The 19,176-nt window shown below is 44.2% G+C and overlaps 2 protein-coding genes across 3 annotated transcripts in view; one reads left to right on the forward strand and one right to left on the reverse strand.

The window, feature by feature from the left end:
- Window positions 1-1,389: 1,389 nt before the first annotated feature.
- Window positions 1,390-17,803, reverse strand: Emc3 (ER membrane protein complex subunit 3). The gene is made up of 8 exons (XM_034512011.3): window positions 17,478-17,803; window positions 9,546-9,603; window positions 9,112-9,205; window positions 7,445-7,549; window positions 6,716-6,797; window positions 4,639-4,718; window positions 3,848-3,930; window positions 1,390-2,542 (listed from the first exon to the last, which is right to left on the reverse strand). The coding sequence occupies exons 1-8, from the start codon at window positions 17,630-17,632 to the stop codon at window positions 2,414-2,416; spliced, it is 786 nt and encodes a 261-aa protein (XP_034367902.1). The 5' UTR covers window positions 17,633-17,803; the 3' UTR covers window positions 1,390-2,413.
- Window positions 17,762-19,176, forward strand: part of Fancd2 (FA complementation group D2) — a 62,968-nt gene continuing 61,553 nt past the window's right edge. For both annotated transcript variants that reach the window (XM_076940270.1, XM_076940271.1), the window contains exon 1: window positions 17,762-17,897. The gene's annotated coding sequence lies outside the window, so the exon portion shown is untranslated. The remainder of the gene's footprint in view (window positions 17,898-19,176) is intronic.

The following is a 19,176-nucleotide window of genomic DNA, read 5'->3' on the forward strand; positions in this document are numbered from 1 at the left end:
TCTATCACATTACCCTGTGAACAAAACTGGACCCGGTAGGAATCATTTCCCATTCTCCTCCCCAAGCCCTGGCAACCACTAATCTACCTTTATCTCTATGGAATTGCTAATTCTGGAGGCTGCACTAAAACATGGGATGGGATGGGAGTTGAGTGTGGTAGTGCCATCTTTGATCCTGGTACTCAGGAGGCAGAGGCAGGTGGATCTCTGAATCCAAGGCCAGATTGGATTACCCAGTGAGTTCTAAGCCAGGTAGGGCCATATAATAAGGTCCCCAAATAAGGAGAGGAAAAGAAAAAAAAACCCTGGAAGGGCTGGGCCTGCAGCTTAGTGGTAGAACACTTGATTAGTGTCCAAAGGTCCTGTGTTCTGTCTTCAGCACACACAGCACCGGGGAAGGCACTGACTCACTGGCACTGGGCTCCTTGTTTGAGGTCAGCTCATGCAGTACTTTGTTCCTTTTATTGCTTAGTAGTCTATCACATGAATACGTCAGTTATTCAGTTGATAGACAGCTGTGTGGCCTCCCACTGTTACTAAATGCTGCTGCTGTGACTGTGTCTAAGTTCTGCATGTATCATTTTTCTTTCCTAAATCTCCTGATAAGTAATTACCTCTTTCTCTGCCATTCTGCAAAAGCATTTAACCTTCTGAGGACTGCAGACCTTTTCAGAACAGCTGCTCATCCCCCTTGGACCTAAGGAGACGGAAGCCCCGGAAGGGGAAATGTCTTCTTCAGAGGCAGGCATGAGAGCACAGGACAGGAAGGGACCATGAACTCCTCACTGCCCCTCCCACCCTCACCCAGCAATCCACACGGCAGTTACGTACTCCACTCTTACCCCAGCAGCAAGTACTGTCCCTTAGTCCCTCCCACCACTGTCAGATCAAGTTTGCTTCTGAGACGGCTCACAAGTCAGATTCACAGAGGTTCTATAACCTCAAAATAGACCTCTCTTGGGGATGCAGAGATGGTTCAGTACTTAAGAGCACTGGATGCTATTATGGAGGACCTGGGTTTGGTTGCTGGCACCCTCATGGTAACTCACAACCAATGAAAACTCCAGTTCCAGGGAACTCACCACTCTCTCTAGCCTCAGCAGGTGCTGCACACATGTGGTGCACAGACCTTGATACAAGCCAAACACTCATACCGATAAAAGAAGATACACACTTTCTCTCATAGGAAGTCTTTTTTTGTGTGCATTCTGGGGAGAAGGTACACTAACCAACTTACACCACAAGCTACACCCACAGACCTCCCCTAGAGTTCTTTGAGGGTAAAAGTTCCTATCTCTGTCCCCTTGAGCACTCCAGCCCTGCTCTAAGACAGGCACTCCCATCGGCAGAAAGCTCTCAGAACCCACAGAGGCAACACTTTCACAGGCAAAGAGAAAACAGGGCTGTTTAATTAAGAGTCAAGAGTCGCTTCTTCTTGGCTACAGTGCTTAACATGCAATCACACCCACCTCTTGGTACAGAAATGGCAACCTGTCACTTCCCTGGTCAGAGGACTCCTGGGCACCTTGATCTTTATATCCATCAGAAACTGCCCTCTCGCCCCAACAGTGGTAAGTTCTCTCCTGCCCAGAGGAGCTGGGATGAGGTCATTCATTCAAGTGAGTAGCCATTTGCAGTACAGCACCATTGACTGGCCAATAGAGTTGATATTTTCTCAAGTTCCAATCAAGAACTTGTATATGTAACCTGTCTCTGATGAGCCCAAAGGCACTTGAGAGTCTGGCTGTGCCTCAGGGTCACCTGTTTTCACTGGACTAAATATGAAGAGATATGAAAAGTTTGCTGAATCTGCCCCAGTCCTGGGGATCCACTCTACAAAGAGTTTATTTCAGCAATGTTGGGCCACACCAGCTCTCTGCGTCATTCTGTAGGCTCAAGTGAACAGTGCAGGGAGCTCTATGCTGCTCAGCCATAGTGTCAAAATTGTGGTAGAGAAAATGTATATTATATGTGTAAAGAAAGTTTAAAAATACAAACAAGAAATTAAAGGTAAAATGCAGGGTGTTTGGATCCTAAGAAAATAGGAGTTTACTGTGGCTGGAAGTCAGACTGACCCAACATAGTAACTGCTATAACTGACAATGCTCTTTCCAAGCACAGAGTTTTTGCTAAGGGTTGAGCTATTCTCAGTAGCATGGGGTCTCCCCTTTCTCTGACATCCTCACTAGAGTCACCTGAAGGACCAATCACAAACTTTAAGACAGCAGTTACCCACAACTCCTTTTCCTCTAGTTTCCAATACAAAGGGGAACCCAGCTCAGATAAGAACGAGCCTCACTGTGCACCCGCCAGCCCCTGCACCCTCCTTTTTATTCTCAGAGGCTCCAGCTCCACGGAAGTTACAAGGTTAAGTGCTACTGCAAGTTCCGGACACAGCTGACCCCGCATGTGGTTAGAATATGGACGTCTGCAGTTCCTTTTTGAACATGCCTTCAAAGTGGAGGTCCCTGGCCATGAGTTCTTCTTCCACATCATCGAGCGCCCACTGGTGATCTGTCAGTTCCAAAGCTTCCCACTCTGTCTGCACAGGAAGAGAACATAGGGCTGAGAGGGACGCTTGCCACTAAGCTGACAGCTGGGGACAGCATGGAGTGACTACCTCTCCGAGCAGCAGCTAAACAAGGCTGTTCTGTGTCTTGAGCTCACAGCGTCATGTGAGGCAGAGAGATGTCCACATGCCTCCCAGATATATGGACACTCATAAACAATATTTAAAAGCTCACTAAGGCCAGGCATTGTGGAATATGCCTACAATCCCAGCACTTGAAAAGCAGAGGCAGGAGACTGTCTCAATAAGCCAAAAACCATAGAGAGGGCTCAGCAGTTAAGACATACACACAGACATATATAAAATACCCACATATATAAATAAAAAAAAAAAAAAAAAACAACAACAAACAAACAAAAAACCCAACCCTCAAACTAAACCAAAACTGTCCAAGAAAAGGTCACAAAGACATGTTTGAATTTTATGTCCATGTTTTAAAATTTTGTTGTTTTGTCCTGTTTTTTGAGGTAAGGTCTCATGTAGTACAGGCTGGCCTCAAACTCAGAGTCCTCAAGCCTCAGCCTCTTAAGGGCAGGGATTATGGGCATGCACCACCACAGCCGGTCCATCAGATAATGATGGTGATGATTTTAAGACAGGGTCTTACTATGTAGGGCTGGCTGGTCTGAAACCTGCTCTGTACACCAGGCTGGCCTTGAATACACAGACAATCGCCTGTTTCTGTCTCCTGAGTGCTGGATTAATGGTGTGCACTGCAGACTTAGCTGACTTCTAAGAGATCTTTCTATATTCCTATGAACCAGAATGAGGAACTTCCTTTTTATTTTTACTTTTATTTTTATTTTAATCATAAAAAAAAAATCAAGTGAGATTTTGCTGTATAAGCATTATACAGAGGTGCTGGAGGGGTGGCTCTGCAGCTAAGAGCACTTTTGCTCTTGTAGAGGACCTGGGTTCAGCTCCTAGCACCTACGTGGCAGCTCAAAGCCACCTATAACTCAAGTCTCAGAGTGTGCAATACCTCTTCTGACTTCTCCAAGCACCTGCATGCATGTGGTCCACATATATACATAATTTCAGGCACAAAAACATGCGGCAAAATTAAAAACATATTTTCAAAACTAGAACAAGAGTATACTGTAATGGAAGTACTGGGATATGGTTTCTCTCTCTCAACTGCCATGAGGTGCAGATCACACACAGTGTGGACACAATGGACAAGGGGATCATTTATGTCCTGGGGCAGGACAGCATATCTCATCAGACTGCTGTAAGTCCGAGATACCCCTGCAGTCCTGAATGGTCTCGGGCATGTACCTTGAAAGCTTTGTTGGTGTCCGCAGGCATGGCCATCGCTGCTCCTGTCATCTGCTCCTGCATCATTCGTGACTGGTCAGCGGCTGCAGCAGAAGACAGGCCCAGTGAGTACCAAGGCTCCACACCACCCAGCACCCTTATGGGAGAGCACGCATGACTTATAGCTGCTTGGTGGTGGGTTTGAGAATTGGACATCTGACTGGCCTGGTCAGCCCCATATGTGATTCTGGGAAAGTCCAGGAAAATGGGAGTGATTATAGGGGGGACACAGACAAAACTAAAGTGCTCCAAACTTTATTTTGAATATCAATATAACACTAGACACTAATTACTGAACAAGGCTATGCGCCCAGGTATTATTTCACTGCTTTATCCTTTATCTGCTCTTAACCCCATGAGGTACCTATTAAGACCCTACTGTATAGAAGAGCAATCGTAGTGAAGAGTAGCCAAGGTCCTCATCGGTGAACAAGAGCCAAGTCTAGCACTGGTGAGGAGTCCGCTGGATACAGCGACTGATCTAGCCAGGGCCTTCCTTAGGCTTCAGGTTCACAGGCCTAATGGATGCTGGGTCCTCACACAAAAGTGTCAGACACTGAGCAACCAGGTGCTGCTCCATGACTGCCGGGAGAAATGCCCATGTTCAGTCTGAGCTTTGCAACTGTTAAGACCATTCTCAGAGACTCCTGGACCAAAGCACTATGTGGGGCCATGCTAACCAACAACAGGAAGCAGCTGCCCACCCCACCCTAACAGGAAGTGGCTGCTCACCAGCCCACCCTGCTTCTTACCATTATCTTGGCCCAGGATTAGAGAGTAAATGCTCCGGAGCCCAAACACATTGAGGAAGTACCAGGATGCAGAACTCACCCTAGCAAAGCAACGGGAGAGTGGGGTGGGTTATCAGGGAGATGAACAGTGCTCACATCTGCACCACCCACAGCTGCTCACTGTATGTGAGAATCAAGGCACAACCACAGAGGACATGAACACAGTAACACAGGACGGCTGTCTTCTGACACATGCCACAGTGGGTGGACACTGGAAGAGGCTGTCCACTCTGAACCCCATTCTCTAGGAGTGTTGGTGTGTTCCCTACTGAGCGGAGAGACCGGGCATGACTTTTGGGAAGCATTTGCAATGCTGAGGGTGACATCTACCGAACAGATTTGAAACTTGATCGTGTAGCCTTTATCTCACCGCCTAACCTGGGAAGCCATAAATGTGCTTACGTGTATAGAAACCAAAGGGTGGGTGAAGAATGCTACCCACTCGGGAAGAGCCACACTTGACTAGGTCTGCTCTGGCTTCTGTAGAAGACTGTAAGTAGGTACACTGGTCCCACACTGCCGATGATCTGTCCACACCAGTTATTCTGATGTGTGCTGCTGAAGCAAGCACCGCAGCTCCACTGGAATGTTGCCTGTTTCCCCTCTGTTCGCCCACATATGTGGGATACATACCTGTCCAAATGCTGAGAAAAGATAAGCTTTTCTCCAACTCTGGCCTTTATGCTTAGCCCAGTGAGCCTGGCAGGGACAGTTTTTATGGAGTCCCATAGCTCATGTGTAGCTTTCCTTCTCACACAGAGTGGGCTGAGGCATTTTCTCTGCCCCGGGCTCACACAGCCAGATGGCTCTGCTTAAACCAGAGGAGTCCAAATTGCCACTAGGCCCTCCTCTTCTTGTCTGAGTTTGTTTCAGGCCAGTCCTTGAGAAGCCACAGACAGAACAGTCTGGAAGGACCACAGGAGTCAATGTTATGTACTGTGGGTATCAGACCAGTGTTTCCAGAGAGGGTTTTTAGATTCTGACTTTGTACTCTGCTAAAAGTCATTGGAGTGGAAACAGGTGTGTGTACTTATGGAAAACAGGTGGTTATGGAAAAGCCGTGTGTGGACCACCAGTTACTTTTGCAGTCTTCACAGGGTTGCTGGGGGGATAAGGCAACACATGGAAAATACCGGAACTAAGGAAAATGATAGTACAAACATTTCTATAATTTGAATCTGGAATGTTCTTTTAAAAAGCCCATGTGTTAGCCTAACATGGTGGCATATGCCTTTAATTCCATCATTCGGAAGGCAGAGCAGAGGCAGTTAGACTGCTGTGATTTCCAGACCAGCCTGGTCCACATAATGAGTTCCAAGACAGCCAGGACTATGTAGAGAGACCCTGTCTCACAAAAAGCAAAAGAAGCAAATAAGCAAGCTCATGTATTAAAGGCCTGGGCCCCAGTCTGTGGTACTAATGGAAGGGGGGAGCCTTTAGGAGATTAGTGGGCAGTTTGAGGTCACGGGGTGGCAGATGGGATATTCTTGGAGGAGATTGTAGGAGTCTGGACACTTCATCTTTCTCTTTTGTGTTCCGATCCTAAGGTGAGCACTCACCTTCATTACATGCCACTGTGACACTCTCCTGCATCACAGATCCACAACAATGAGGTTACAGGGTCATGACCTGAGCCTCCAAAATGGCGAGCCAAAATACATCTCTCTTCTTTACAAGGCGATGCTCTCAGTGTCTCAGTAACTGAGAGCTGACAAACACTCCATTCTCATAAGCTTCAGGGCATTACTAAGCTCTGCTTTGCCAGGCTACTTGACCTTTCCATTTTCCCGGGGCAGGCTGATGCTCAATACCTTCACTCCCGCATTCTAAGATCTAGGGAGAGGCTGACAGACCTTTTGGCAAGACTCCCATAAAACCGTTTAAGTCTAGCAGTGGCATTTCAAACAGAGCTTTCATTTAAGAAAGGAAGAAAGCAAGAAGAAAGAGGAAAATTTTCTTAAACTCAAACAACCTCATTCTAGTGAAACAAAAACTAGAGCTCTGTGAGGCCAGTGGTCTCTTTAGACAACACGCTTACCAGGACGCATCTAGTGTGAGCAGCTCTATTCCTTGCTGAAGCATAGGCTTGAAGCGAAGCGTCAACGGAAACGGGACCTTAGCTGTAGGCAAGGAGAAAACACCATGTTTTTGCTTCAAGAAAGTTCCTAGCAGGTATCTGAGCCAGCTGAAGTGTGAACACACACACTCTTTCCCAGAGGAGGTGGGAACTCTGTACCACTGGCTTCTGGAAAATGATTTTCAAAAGGAAATTTGTGGCAGCCTCTAGAGAACAGAATAGCCAAAATGTCACTCTGCTTTGATTTTCCTGAGGGGTTTCAGTGTCTCAACTATGGGGGAAGCAGGTACTCAGGATGAACCATGACCTGACGTTTGGGAGAAGCGTGCATTAAAGCCTCAGCTACTCCTGTATCACTGTTAGTTACAAAGCATCTACACTGGGAACTGAATCAGACTGGAACTCAAGGTTTTTGTTCAAAAAATGTTATTTCGCCGGACAGTGGTGGCGCACGCCTTTAATCCCAGCACTTGGGAGGCAGAGGCAGGTGGATTTCTGAGTCTGAGGCCAGCCTGGTCTACAGAGTGAGTTCCAGGACAGCCAGGGCTACACAGAGAAACTCTGTCTCAGAAGAAAAAAAAATGTTATTTCATAAGAAAACATACCTGTAAGGTGACATTAGGTTCTCAGTAGCACTGGGAAAAGGACCTGGGTGAAGGAAGTGGGAGGTCTCCTAGACCTGAAACTTACTTGTGACAAAGCCTGAGAACGTCATGTTGATCCATCCGCCGATAAGAATCATTGGGAGGACATTCGTGACATTCCCTTTCATCATGTCTGTGAGCATGGTGGGGTCTGAGACAAACACAGAAGAAAACGCCAGGTTTCCTTTTGTTAGCAGAGACCCTTCACAAATTTAAGTCAGACAGTTGTTTTTAGAGCTAGAGGCTTATTGTGTAGCTCAGCTGGTCTTGGCTAACAGAGGTCTGCCTGTCACTGCTTTCTGACTGCGGGGTGAAAGGCATGTGCCAGCATAGCGGGCCAGCCATCAGGTTTACTGTACGAGTTCAAATGATCTCAGAATGTAAGATGCAGACAATTCCTCTCCACCCTCTCCCGAAATCCTTTGAATTCTCTGTTGCATATCTTTCTACCTCTCAATCTGTTTTTGGAAATTAATAATTTTATGAAGAAAGACTGACAATGTAGCTCAGGGGCAGCGCACTGCTTACCATGGAGGAGGCTGTAGAGCAGTTCTCAGTATCAAAAAAGAAAAAATAACTTTTGATGACATTTTCACATTGTCATGGTACCATTCTCTCAATATATGTATAATGTATTTTTTAAATATTAAAAAAAGCATGTGGTTGTTTTGCCTGTGTGTGTGTGTGTATGTATATATACATACTCCTGTATATGTATATATACATACACACACACACACACACACACACACACACACATACACATATATACATCAGAGTCCCTGGAACTGGAATTATAGACAGTTGTGATCTGTCATGTGGGAGCTGAGATCTGAACCTGGGTCCTCTGCAAGTGCTTTTAAGAGTGAGTCACCTTTCCAGTCCTATATCTCTCAATATTTTCATTCTCAACCATTTCTACCAGGGAGTGTTGCTGCTAACTACCTTGTAATAGGTAACAGACCAATCTCTTATTTATGTGTCTCTAAAGAGTAATTCTTTTGGGGGAGGTGGGGTGGAGGTAGAGTTTCAAGACATAACAAGGCCTTAACAATCATGGCTTTGGACACCTTTAATCTTTGCTTTAACAGACTAAGGACATTTTCCTTTGATTGCATCCCCTGGACTAGTGTAGTGAGGTGATTATCTCTTTCACATGTACACTGACATTTTGTTGCTCCTAAGTATAAACACTAGAACCTTCTGTATGGATCAGAAAGATTGACTATCTCACCTAGAAGGAAGAGACTGGAAAGAGAAGTCAACACAGAACAACACACTGCTTTGGTCCACTTTACATAGTCACTTTTCACAAAACAGGAATGACAGGAATCAAACATCAGTTAGGTCACGAACTGTATGCTGGTGTGGGCAAGCAAAGGGTAACTGCCCTTCATTCGGGGACAAGACGTAAGGCACTCTCTTCCAGCAATGATCTAGCACGAACAAAGAGTTCAATAAACTAGGATTTGTGCATTTATTGGAAAAAGAGGGCCCCACTTCCAAGCACTCCTATATTAGGGGATGGGGAAGCACCTAAGTGGGGAGGACTCACCTAGCATGTATGAGGCCTTGGCTTCCATCCTGGACACTGCGAGAGGCCTCAAAAAAGCAACACTCCCCCATACCCCAGAGATTTAGATAGTTTCTAAATCTTCTACATGACTATCTCCTGGAACTTAATGCTTAACCACCTATGTTGAATAAACATACCTGTCATAGGGGAAGGTGGCACAACCTTCCTTTTTGTTTTTTTGAAAAATCCATCCTCTGGGTTGTTGAAGTAATATTTTCGTGTTAAGAAAGACTAGTAGAAAAAAGAAAACCTTTTTTAAAATACAAGTGCTGTGACATAGTAAATTGCCAAATCATCCCCCAGGGAACTGACTAAAGGCCCTTGGAATACACTTCTACCCTCTGAGCTGTCAGGCTCCTTGGCAGCCCATCTGACACTTTAGCTGAGTCACATTTAAAAACAATTTCCTACAAAGGGTGAGGGCAAGTGACTGCAATCACCACCAGGCTGCAGCTTAATAACTGGATGGCCACCTCCAGTTTTCTCTGGCGTCCTCTTGTAAAAAACATTTAGGTTTTTACTGCCCTTACAGGTGAATGGTGGAGCTTTTAAATAAAAGATCAGTGAGTACCTGCTTGGGAATGTATTTTCCATTTTCCCTGAGGACTCTGCTTCGAATTAGGACCTGACTGAAAAACACAAGACAAAGAGATGTTAAAATGTGAAACAAGAAGAAAACGAGTAAAGTAGAAGGCCCATTTAGACATAAGAGAGGAACTGTTTGGTAATAGCTTGGCATGGGAACTTTCCAAAACCCCTAAAAGTCAATGAAACATATTCAACTTGGCACTCAGGTTCTCACAAGGGTAGTCTTCCAGAGTGACTGGGCTCTGAACAAATAAAGGTTTCTGAGGAAGGCAATCGGGGACATTGCACTTGGCCTTTCTGGATTCGACGTGAGACACAAAGGAACTCTCCTTGCAAGGAAAGAGTAGCTGGATGGTGTTCTGAGATTTGGAGGCAGGAGTGGGAGGAAGTTGAGGGCAAAAGAGGAACTTCTTCATTCACTCAGAGAAATGAGGACAGGCCTCAGGACGGCTGTTACCTGACAGATAACAGAGAGAAATTCCATCCAGGGCCCAGACCAACTTCCTTCTAACTCTTCAACAGTTACTGAATACATTATTGGTGATTTTTAGAGCAAATAATAGGCAACAGAGTTAAAAATACCATACTTTTCCCTAGGTTTTCAAAAGTTGTTTAATGGAGGGAGAGGGGAATCTCGAGAAGTGAGAAAACTGTAGGCAGAAATGATACAAGAAAGCCACGCTCAGCTTTCTCATTTCTGCTCAGCCAAAGCCACATGCTGCAAGCAGTCAGAGCCAGCGGGGTCGGCTGGCCACCTTCCACACGCCCAGCTGCCAGCCTCTTCTGCCAGTTCTACCCCACCCGCCTCAGTTCCTTCCTTGAGCTCATCTTCCACATAAACTCTTCCCAAGAACTCCACCTGCTTTCCCTCCTCTCAGCTCCGTGATAGTTCACAGCTGTCTGCTTTACACAGGTCTACAGAAGAGATGTGTGATATGTTCTGTTCTCTGGGTGCTGGCTACAGACACTCTATGAATGGACTCTGTACCAAGACTATTCCGTGAAAAGCAAGTTCAGACAGAGAGTAAGAACTTGGAGGCTTGGGGCTGCAGAGATGGCTCATTGCTAAGCACTCTGACTGCTCTTCCAGAGGTCCTGAGTTGAAATCCTAGCACCCACGTGGCAGCTCACAACTCTAACTCTAGTTCCAGGGAATCCAGTGTTCTTTTATGGACTCCTCGGGCACTGCATGTACACAGTACACAGACATACAGGCAAGCAAAACACCTATACACATAAACTAGTAATAAAAATGTTAAAAATTTGGAGAGTTGCATAATCATTTGTCCTTCAGATCCTGTCTCTGCTTTTATACAGTCTCACTATGAAGCCCTGGCTGGCCTCGAACTCACAGAAATCTGCCTGCTTCTACCTTCCAAATACTGGGAGTAAAGTGTCCCAATGTGCCTGGGCTTCTATGAGTTATAAACTGTGATTGTAGGCAAGTCATGTTAATTCCTTAAACTGCCATTCACAATCTGTCCAAGCACAGATTCAGGCTTTTACTGCACACATATTTCTTAAACTTCTAACTGCCAGACATCATGTTAGTGCCAAAAACAATGATGAAAATGTAAATTTCCCATGTTGTTTAAAGAAAGAAATTCAACAAATAAACACAGTCTGATAGATAGCACACCACTCTAGTCCCGGCCCTGTGGAGGTGGCAGCATCCTTCAGGATATAGCAAGTTTGAGGACAGCCTGAGCTACATGACATATTACCTTAAAAAGATAATCCTAACTACAGGAACAAATGTGAAACTGAAGCATCACATCCGAGAGAACTAGGTGGCATTATGGGAGTGTATGACAGAGGATGCTGTCCAAGAGGAATCTCTACTAAGAATGGAGGTCAAGTAGGAATCTTTCATTGTTTTATTTTATGCGTATGCATGTTTTGCCTGAATGTATATCTGTATACCACCTGTGTGCCTGGTGTCCTTGGAAGCCAGCTGTAACAAAAATCAACACGCTGGCTAAGGACAGGCCATACACGAGAAGAAATAGCAAGGAGAGGTGGGCAAGACACAGAGTAAGTGCTGGAGAGATGAAGGGCTCTGTGGTTAGAGAACTTTGGGCTCTTGTAGAGGACTTGGGTGTGGCTGCCAGCACCCACATGTTGGCTTACAACCATCTGTAACTCCAGTTCTAGTTCCAACCTCCTCTTCTGAACTCTGAGGGCACTAGGCACACAGGTAGTACACATTACATACATGCAGGCAAAACACTCATACACATTAAAGACAAACAAACAAACAAACAGACAAAAACAGACTATTCAAGGCAATGCGAGACCCACTATTTAAGGCCATGATCTTATAAGAAGTAAAATATTGAAGGGATTTAAGCCAAGCCTGTCTACATCTCAATGAATTTATTTTTAACATTTATTTAATGTGTGTGTGTGCATGTGCACATGCCATCTTACATGTGTGGAGGTCAGAAGACAACTAGCAAGAGTCAGGTCTCTCTTGCTACCATGTGAATACTCAGGATAAAGCTCAGGTCATTGGTCAGGCTTGGTAACCACAGCCTTTAACCACTGAGCCACCTCACTGGCATTCTCATCTCATTTGAAGTGTTCACTGCTAGACCTGGCACATCCTAGGTGCAGAGTTGGTGGCGTCTATTAGTCTTCTTTTTGCCTGTTTTATCACTTGGACTGAAACTGTATTAGAGCGGAAGCTTGCCACTGTCATGTTTTGTACCTCCACGGAGTGTGGGGCACAGCGCTGCCACCTGTAGGCTTCTTCACTATGTGGTAAGTCAGGGCTTTCCCAGACACTCAGATAACAAAACCCCAGCTAAGCTCTACTACTACTAGGAAGTCTGTGGAGTTGAGGCTGAGGATGGTGATCAAGGCCAGGGTGACTCAGCCTGTGTACTCCTGATGTTCAAGTTCTAAAGCCAAGTTCCTGAGTGTGAAAATTCCACACAAGAGCCTGGAGAGACGGCTCAGCAGTTAAAAGCACTGTCTGCTCTTCCAGAGGTCCTGAGTTCAATTCCCAGCAGCCACATGGTGGCTCTCAACCATGTGTAATGGGATCCAATGCCCTCTTCTGGTGTGTCTGAAGACAGCATCAGTGTACTCACATACATCAAATAAATAAATCTTTAAAAAAAAAAGTACACACGAAAACACTAGTTTTGCATTTTAATTCCTACAAATATCTAAGAGTAAGTCCTTGTATTGGGTAGCCTTGGTAATTTGAAATTAAAAGACATTTTTTTGAGAATAGGAAAAAATCCACTATGTAGTGCTGGCTTTTTTTTTCCCCCTTAATTTTATAGGCTGCTTGTCTTAGAGTTTTATCACTGTGAAGAGGTACCATGATGAAGGCAACACTTATAAAGGAAAATATTTACTTAGGGCTGGCTTAGAGTTTGAGGTTTAGCCTATTACCATCATAACCATGGCAACGTCCAGGCAGACATGGTGCTGGAGGAGCGAACAGTTCTACATCTTGATCCACAGGCAGAAGGAGACTGTGTGCCACACTGGGTCACTGGGTGTAGCTTGAGATTAGCAGACCTTAAAGCCCAACTACCTAGTGATAAACTTCTTCCTCCAAGAAGGCCATACCTACTCTAACAGGCTACTCCTCCTAATAGTGCCGCTCTCTATGGGCCAAGCATTCATATTCGAGTCTACGGAGGGCCTCACCTATTCGAGCCACCACACTGCTCTTGAATATATGATCTTTATGGCTCAGCTTTCTGAATACTGGAATTAATGGTGCATACCATTATATGTAGCAAAACTTTAGTTTTTAAAAAAACATATATACATTTAGGATAGGGTGCTACACACATCATGGGGCACATTTGGAGGTCAGAGGACAGCCTGCAGAAGTTGTTTTCTCATTCTACCACATAGGTTCTAGGTATTAAATTCAGTGTTGGGCCTGGTACCAGCTGAGCTTCTCACTGCCCATGACTTTAGTTTTTAGTCAGTGTATTTCACCCAATCCTCAAGAATCTGTTTTCGTTTTCTTTTCTAACGAGTCAATATATTCTCTGAGTTTGATACACACACACACACACACACACACACACACACACACACACACACGCATGTTTTGTGTGCCCTTGAAATTGGGCATCAGATCCTCTGGAGTTGAGATTATTGGCAGTTGTCAACTGCCTAACACAGGTGCTGGGAACTGAACTCAGATCCTCTGAAAGAGCAGTATGTACTTAGCAGCCCCAAGAACAGTTGTTTTTGGTAGGGTAAAGTCACACCATGTCAGAGCGGGCATGATCCAAACACCTCACTTAGGGATGGAACAATTATGACTAGACATGTTCCCTAGAGCAGTGACTCTCTATAGGGACAGTGCCATCCTCTAGAGGCCTTATGGAAATCTGGGCAACTTTTTGTTTCTTTTGAAACAGTGCTTCACTTAGCCCAGGTTGGCCATGAAGTCTCAATTCTCCTGCCTCATCCTCTCATGTACTGGGATTATAGGTGTGTACCACTATCCCTGACTATTTCAAGGGAGAGGATTGGTCTTACTCTATAGCCCAGGTTGACCTCAAACTCATGGTGATCCTACCTAAGCTTCCCACCCTCTTGGATTCTAGGTATAAGACACCCTGTTTGACATATTTGGAACATTTTTGATTGTTATAATGACAGTGTGGAAGAGAAATGGCATATTACTTGTCATAGATTCAGAGACGTTATGATACTCTCGGAGCTAGGTACAGTTATGTAACACGGATTTGTCCTACGTCCTATACTACTTCTGTATACCTCATTAAACTGTTCTAGTTATCTAAGGCACAAACCTGACTTCAGTGTGGAAGGAGCACAGGCTTTATATTTACTAAGTTTATAAACAGGCAGCACCCAGGGTGGGGAAAAAAAAAATCAAACTTGGTTCTGTGTAGATTTAGTATACCATTCACAGACAGTACTGCCTCATCTGCTTTAGACCACAACTGACCTGTCCTAGTTGTGATTTTATAGCTAGAGGAATGCGTATGACATCTTGTAAGACAGCTGTGCACAAATATGAAATGCAAATCATCTTACTAAAAATCTCCTTTATTTCTGATTATTACAACTCGAACACTGTGTTGCCTTGTAAAAGTTAAACACAAACAAACCTGCTTATATATATACTGCACCAAGTGTGAATTCATCTGTGGAACACAAAGAGCTGAGGGTCTGATGACATTTAGAAACATTACTCTAAAACTGTAAGGTGAGTGAACCAGGGCAGAAAACTGCACCATATAGTTACGATCAATCTGGGTTAGTATAAATATACAATGTTCCACTACCCTGATTACTTTGGGAATGCTGTTTAATTTCTCTGATTTTCCTTTTAGTTATAAAAGTGGGTTTCGGATAACATGCTTCATTGTGAGGATAAAATGAGAATGATTTTATAGGAATCAGAAACTGAATGAGGGTGGAGCGATGTCTGAGGAACTAACCCACTGGCTGTTCTTGCAGAGAACCCTGTTTCAGTCCCTAGCTCCCACATGGCAGCTCACAACTAGTTATCTGTAACTCCAACTCCAGTGGATCATCACCCTCTTCTGGCCTCCACAGTCACTACACACACAGTGCATACACATACATACGTGCAGGCAAACACTCAATCACAAAGAACAAAACAAAAATACATTTTCTTTGAGACAGGGTCTCTCTTATTATGTAGCTCTAGTTGTCCTGGAACTCTTACATATCTACCTGCTTCTGCTTCCTGAGTGCTGGGATAAAAGGCATGCACCACCATGCTGGCAAAAAATAGATATTTTTAAAAACTAAATAAAATTTAGTTTTGAGTTTTCTCCACTCCCAGTCTTTTATAGTTTTCAAGTCTGTACTTCCTAACTTCCTAAGGTTTGCTTCAGGAAGCTGTCTCTAGTCAGCTCTGAAACTAATGCCACACAAAAATAGTCATAGTGGCCACTGTTGGAGACTAGAAAGAACCTAGGCTTGGGAACCACAAGACTTAGCTTAAAGTCCTGAACTATCATCATCTATTAGTATTATGGAACTTGTTAAAGCCTCAGTCTCTATAAAATGAGGACAATATTTACCACATTGAGTTGCTTTGGGTTTTAAATGAATTAATGAATGTAAGTCTTTACCACACCTGCTTAGAGCTGGCTGATTATTATTATTATTATTATTATTATTATTATTATTAATTATTATTATTATCAACAGCATAATAAGGAAGGACAAAAAAAAAATAAGAAAAGGCAATTGAAAATGACAAAGTTGGGCTGGAGAGATGGCTCAGCAGTTAAGAGCACTGACTGCTCTTTCAGAGGTTCTGAGTTCAATTCCCAGCAACCTCACAACCATCTGTAATGGGACCTGATGCCCTCTTCTGGTGTGTCTTAAGACAGCTAGCTACAGTGTACTCATATACATAAAATAAATAAATCATTAAAAAGAAAAAAGAAAATGACAAAGCTGTGTATTTTGGGGACAGGTCCTCATGTACACCAGCCTGACCTCTGGACTACAGGTAGCTTGCTTGAGCTTCTGATCTTCCCACCTCCAGATTATAGGCTTGTACTGCCACATCCCACATCTGGCTTATGCCAGGGTAAGGAACTGAACCCAGGGCTTCAAAGCTAGTTGTGCAAGCACTGTACCCAACTGAGTTACATCACAATCTCACTGCTGAAGAAGTGTTTTAGAGCTGGAGAGATGGCTCAGCCATTAAGAGCACTATCTGCTCTTCCAGAGGTCCTGAGTTCAATTCCCTGCAACCTGTATGGTGGCTCACAACCATCTGAAATGGGATCTAATGTCCTCTTCTGGTGTGTCTGAAGACAGCTACAGTGTACTCACATACATCAAATAAATACATATTTTTTTTTAAAAGTATTTTTAATTTAAGGCAATCTTTAAATCACCAGCAAATGGAAATCCAGTATTATTTGCCACAAAAAGAAAGTTTTTTTTTTTTTTTTTTTTTTTTTTTTGGTTTTTTGAGACAAGGTTTCTCTGTGTAGCCCTGGCTGTCCTGGAACTCACTCTGTAGACCAGGCTGGCCTTGAACTCAGAAATCCACCTGCCTCTGCCTCCCAAGTGCTGGGATTAAAGGCCTGTGCCACCACTGCCCTGCGAAAGTAACTTTTAAATATGATAAAATGAATTTTTTTAAACTGTTCTCTGCAGAAACCTTTAAAACTGACACTCTTGTTAAAGTAAGTGATTCCTATGTGATCTGGATATGTCAAGGAAATCAAAGCACTTTTTTCAGATAGTCTCTGAAAATTATTAGAATAAGTGACTGAAAACTGTTACTGATTTTAATGTGAAGTGGCATGTGTTTGTATTGGCTGAAGTTATGTCAAAGTTCTGTCTCCATAGAAAAACACTGTAAGAAGGCAAGTGAGGAGAGGAGGCCTCCAGTTTAGGCAGGTGAAATGATCCATTACATTTCCTCGAAAGACTCTGTGGCAGTCTCGAGGCTTTGGAGGCACTTTATACCTTAGCATCTCAACAGATCATTACAGTTGTTTGGTAGAATTTAGATTGTGAAACTCACTTGACTGGATGTTAGCAGGACTAAAGGTAATAATGCATCTACCTCTCAGTGGGTACTCTTAATTAAGGAATGGAGCAGGATAGTTTATAGATAACGGTTAGACACTAGCCTAACAATATTAAGAACGTTTTCTTAAACAGTACATGCCAGGCCCTGGGCTAAAGGCTTTTAGATACCATCTAATCTACATGCCTGTTCTCTCTGCTAGGTAGGTACTGATATTATTCCCATTTTACAGACAAAAGTGAAACACAGCTAACCGCCAAGGTCAACCTACCATACCAGTAGGGGCGCGATGAAAACTCAGTTAAAGTGATATAATCCCTGCACTTTCTTGACCAAGGTCACCCGGGAGTGAGGTCGGCAGGATAGGGTGAGGGTACTGACCTGTCAGACACTTGTTCCTGGGTGAGCTTCTTATCGCTCTGCAGTAGGATTGACACGTAGTGGCGGATCATGCCCACGAAGAAAGTGATGATAACGATGGGCAAGACCACCCAGAGGCGGATGTTGGAGTCAAGCAGTAGCTCGGGCCCCGCCATCTTCGCTGAGAGTTGGCTGCGGATTGGGAGGAGTTGGGTTCCTCCCGGATTTCGGCTCGGGGCCTTCACCCGCCCCTCAGTCTGGCTGGTGTGGAATCTGGGACAGCCTAGCTTTCTCCGCGCACTCTTTCCAGCTGGGCCGCCAGGTCGCCAACTTCCGGCGCCGAAGACTGACGTCACGCCACGGCGTGGCTTCGATGGCGTCAGAGCGTCCTAGGTCAAGCGGGAAAGTCGAAAACCAAGGGAAGCAACTGGCGGCCCCCAGGTTAGTAGCTTTTTAGGCTTTCCTAGGAGTGAGATGGTATCTCTCCGAAGTCAGACGGTCCTGACTTGCTCGAGTGTTTCCTCTGAACAGTGGCTGTCAGTGATTACATATTGTAGGTAACGCATAATAAGAAAGTTTAACCTGTTTTTAGTTTTTGAGGCTTTTTCTTGGTAAGACTTATTTAATGTGTATGTATGATTTGACCTCCTGTGTTTATGTGCACCACATGCACACAGGAACCCGAAGGGGCGCAGAATCCCCTAGACCTGGAGTTACAGGAAGTTTTGAGCCGCTTGTTTGAGTGGGAACTGAACCTGATCCCTCTCCAAGAGCAGTAAGCGCTCTTAATCCCGGAGCTGTCTCTCCAGGCCTGGAACGTTAGCTCTTAATAGAAACCGTTGCCATAATCTGGAGAGATGGGTCGGAGGTTAAGAACACTGGCTGCTATTCCTAAGGACCTGAGTTTAATTCCCCTTAACCACATGGTGACTCATAACCACCTATAATGAGATCTGGTGTCCTCTTCTGATGTGCAGATAGAACATTGTATACATAGTAAAAAAAAAAATACACACATACACACACACATATGTATGTATATATACATATATATGTATATATATATATATATATATATATATATAGAGAGAGAGAGAGAGAGAGAGAGAGAGAGAGAGAGGAGCTGGTTGCCTTTACTTGAGAGGCAGAGGCAGGTGGCTTTCGAGGTCAGTCAGGTCTTCAGAGTGAGAAACCCTGTCTCAAACAAGCAAGCAAAAGACCAGTAATAATAACAATAATAATAGCAATAGCCCATAGTCCTAGCTTTCAGGAGGTGGAGGCAGGAGGGCCAGGTGATAGTCGCCATTGGCTATGTTTGAGTTCCAGACCAGATGGCTACACAAGACCCTAGAAGTTAAAAATAAGACAAAAAGCACAGATTCTGGCATACATGAGGCCCTGTCTAAGAACCAAGAATAAAACAAAGAGTGTAGATTCTGGAACCAGACTTCTTAGAGTTAGAACCTCAACCCTTCCCCTGATTAGGAGAGTAATAATGGTATCTTTCTCAAGTTAGCATGTGAGAGATATATGAATTATAATTTAAGCACTTAAGACAAGGTTGTTTCTTTCTTTGTTATTGAGATAGGGTCTCACTGTATATCTGTAGCTGGCCTGGAATGTAACTGGTAACTATGTAGACCAGCCAGTCCAATTTACATGGTGAGACCCTGTCTTAAAAATAAATAGGTACAAGAAAAATAACTCAGTGGTTAAGAAC

Source organism: Arvicanthis niloticus, chromosome 9 (genome assembly GCF_011762505.2).
Source record: "Arvicanthis niloticus isolate mArvNil1 chromosome 9, mArvNil1.pat.X, whole genome shotgun sequence".
Taxonomy (NCBI): Eukaryota; Metazoa; Chordata; class Mammalia; order Rodentia; family Muridae; genus Arvicanthis; species Arvicanthis niloticus.

What these genes read in the sequence shown, in the direction of transcription:
- Emc3 (XM_034512011.3), bottom strand. Translation starts at nt 17,632, where the DNA reads ATGGCGGGGCCCGAGCTACTGCTTGACTCCAACATCCGCCTCTGGGTG. An exon ending in GCCACCTTCCCCTATGACAG is followed by an intron (nt 7,550 to 9,111) that starts GTATGTTTATTC and finishes TGTTTGTCTCAG; the next exon opens with ACCCCACCATGCTCACAGAC. An exon ending in AATCCTGGGCCAAGATAATG is followed by an intron (nt 3,931 to 4,638) that starts GTAAGAAGCAGG and finishes CTTCTGCTGCAG; the next exon opens with CCGCTGACCAGTCACGAATG.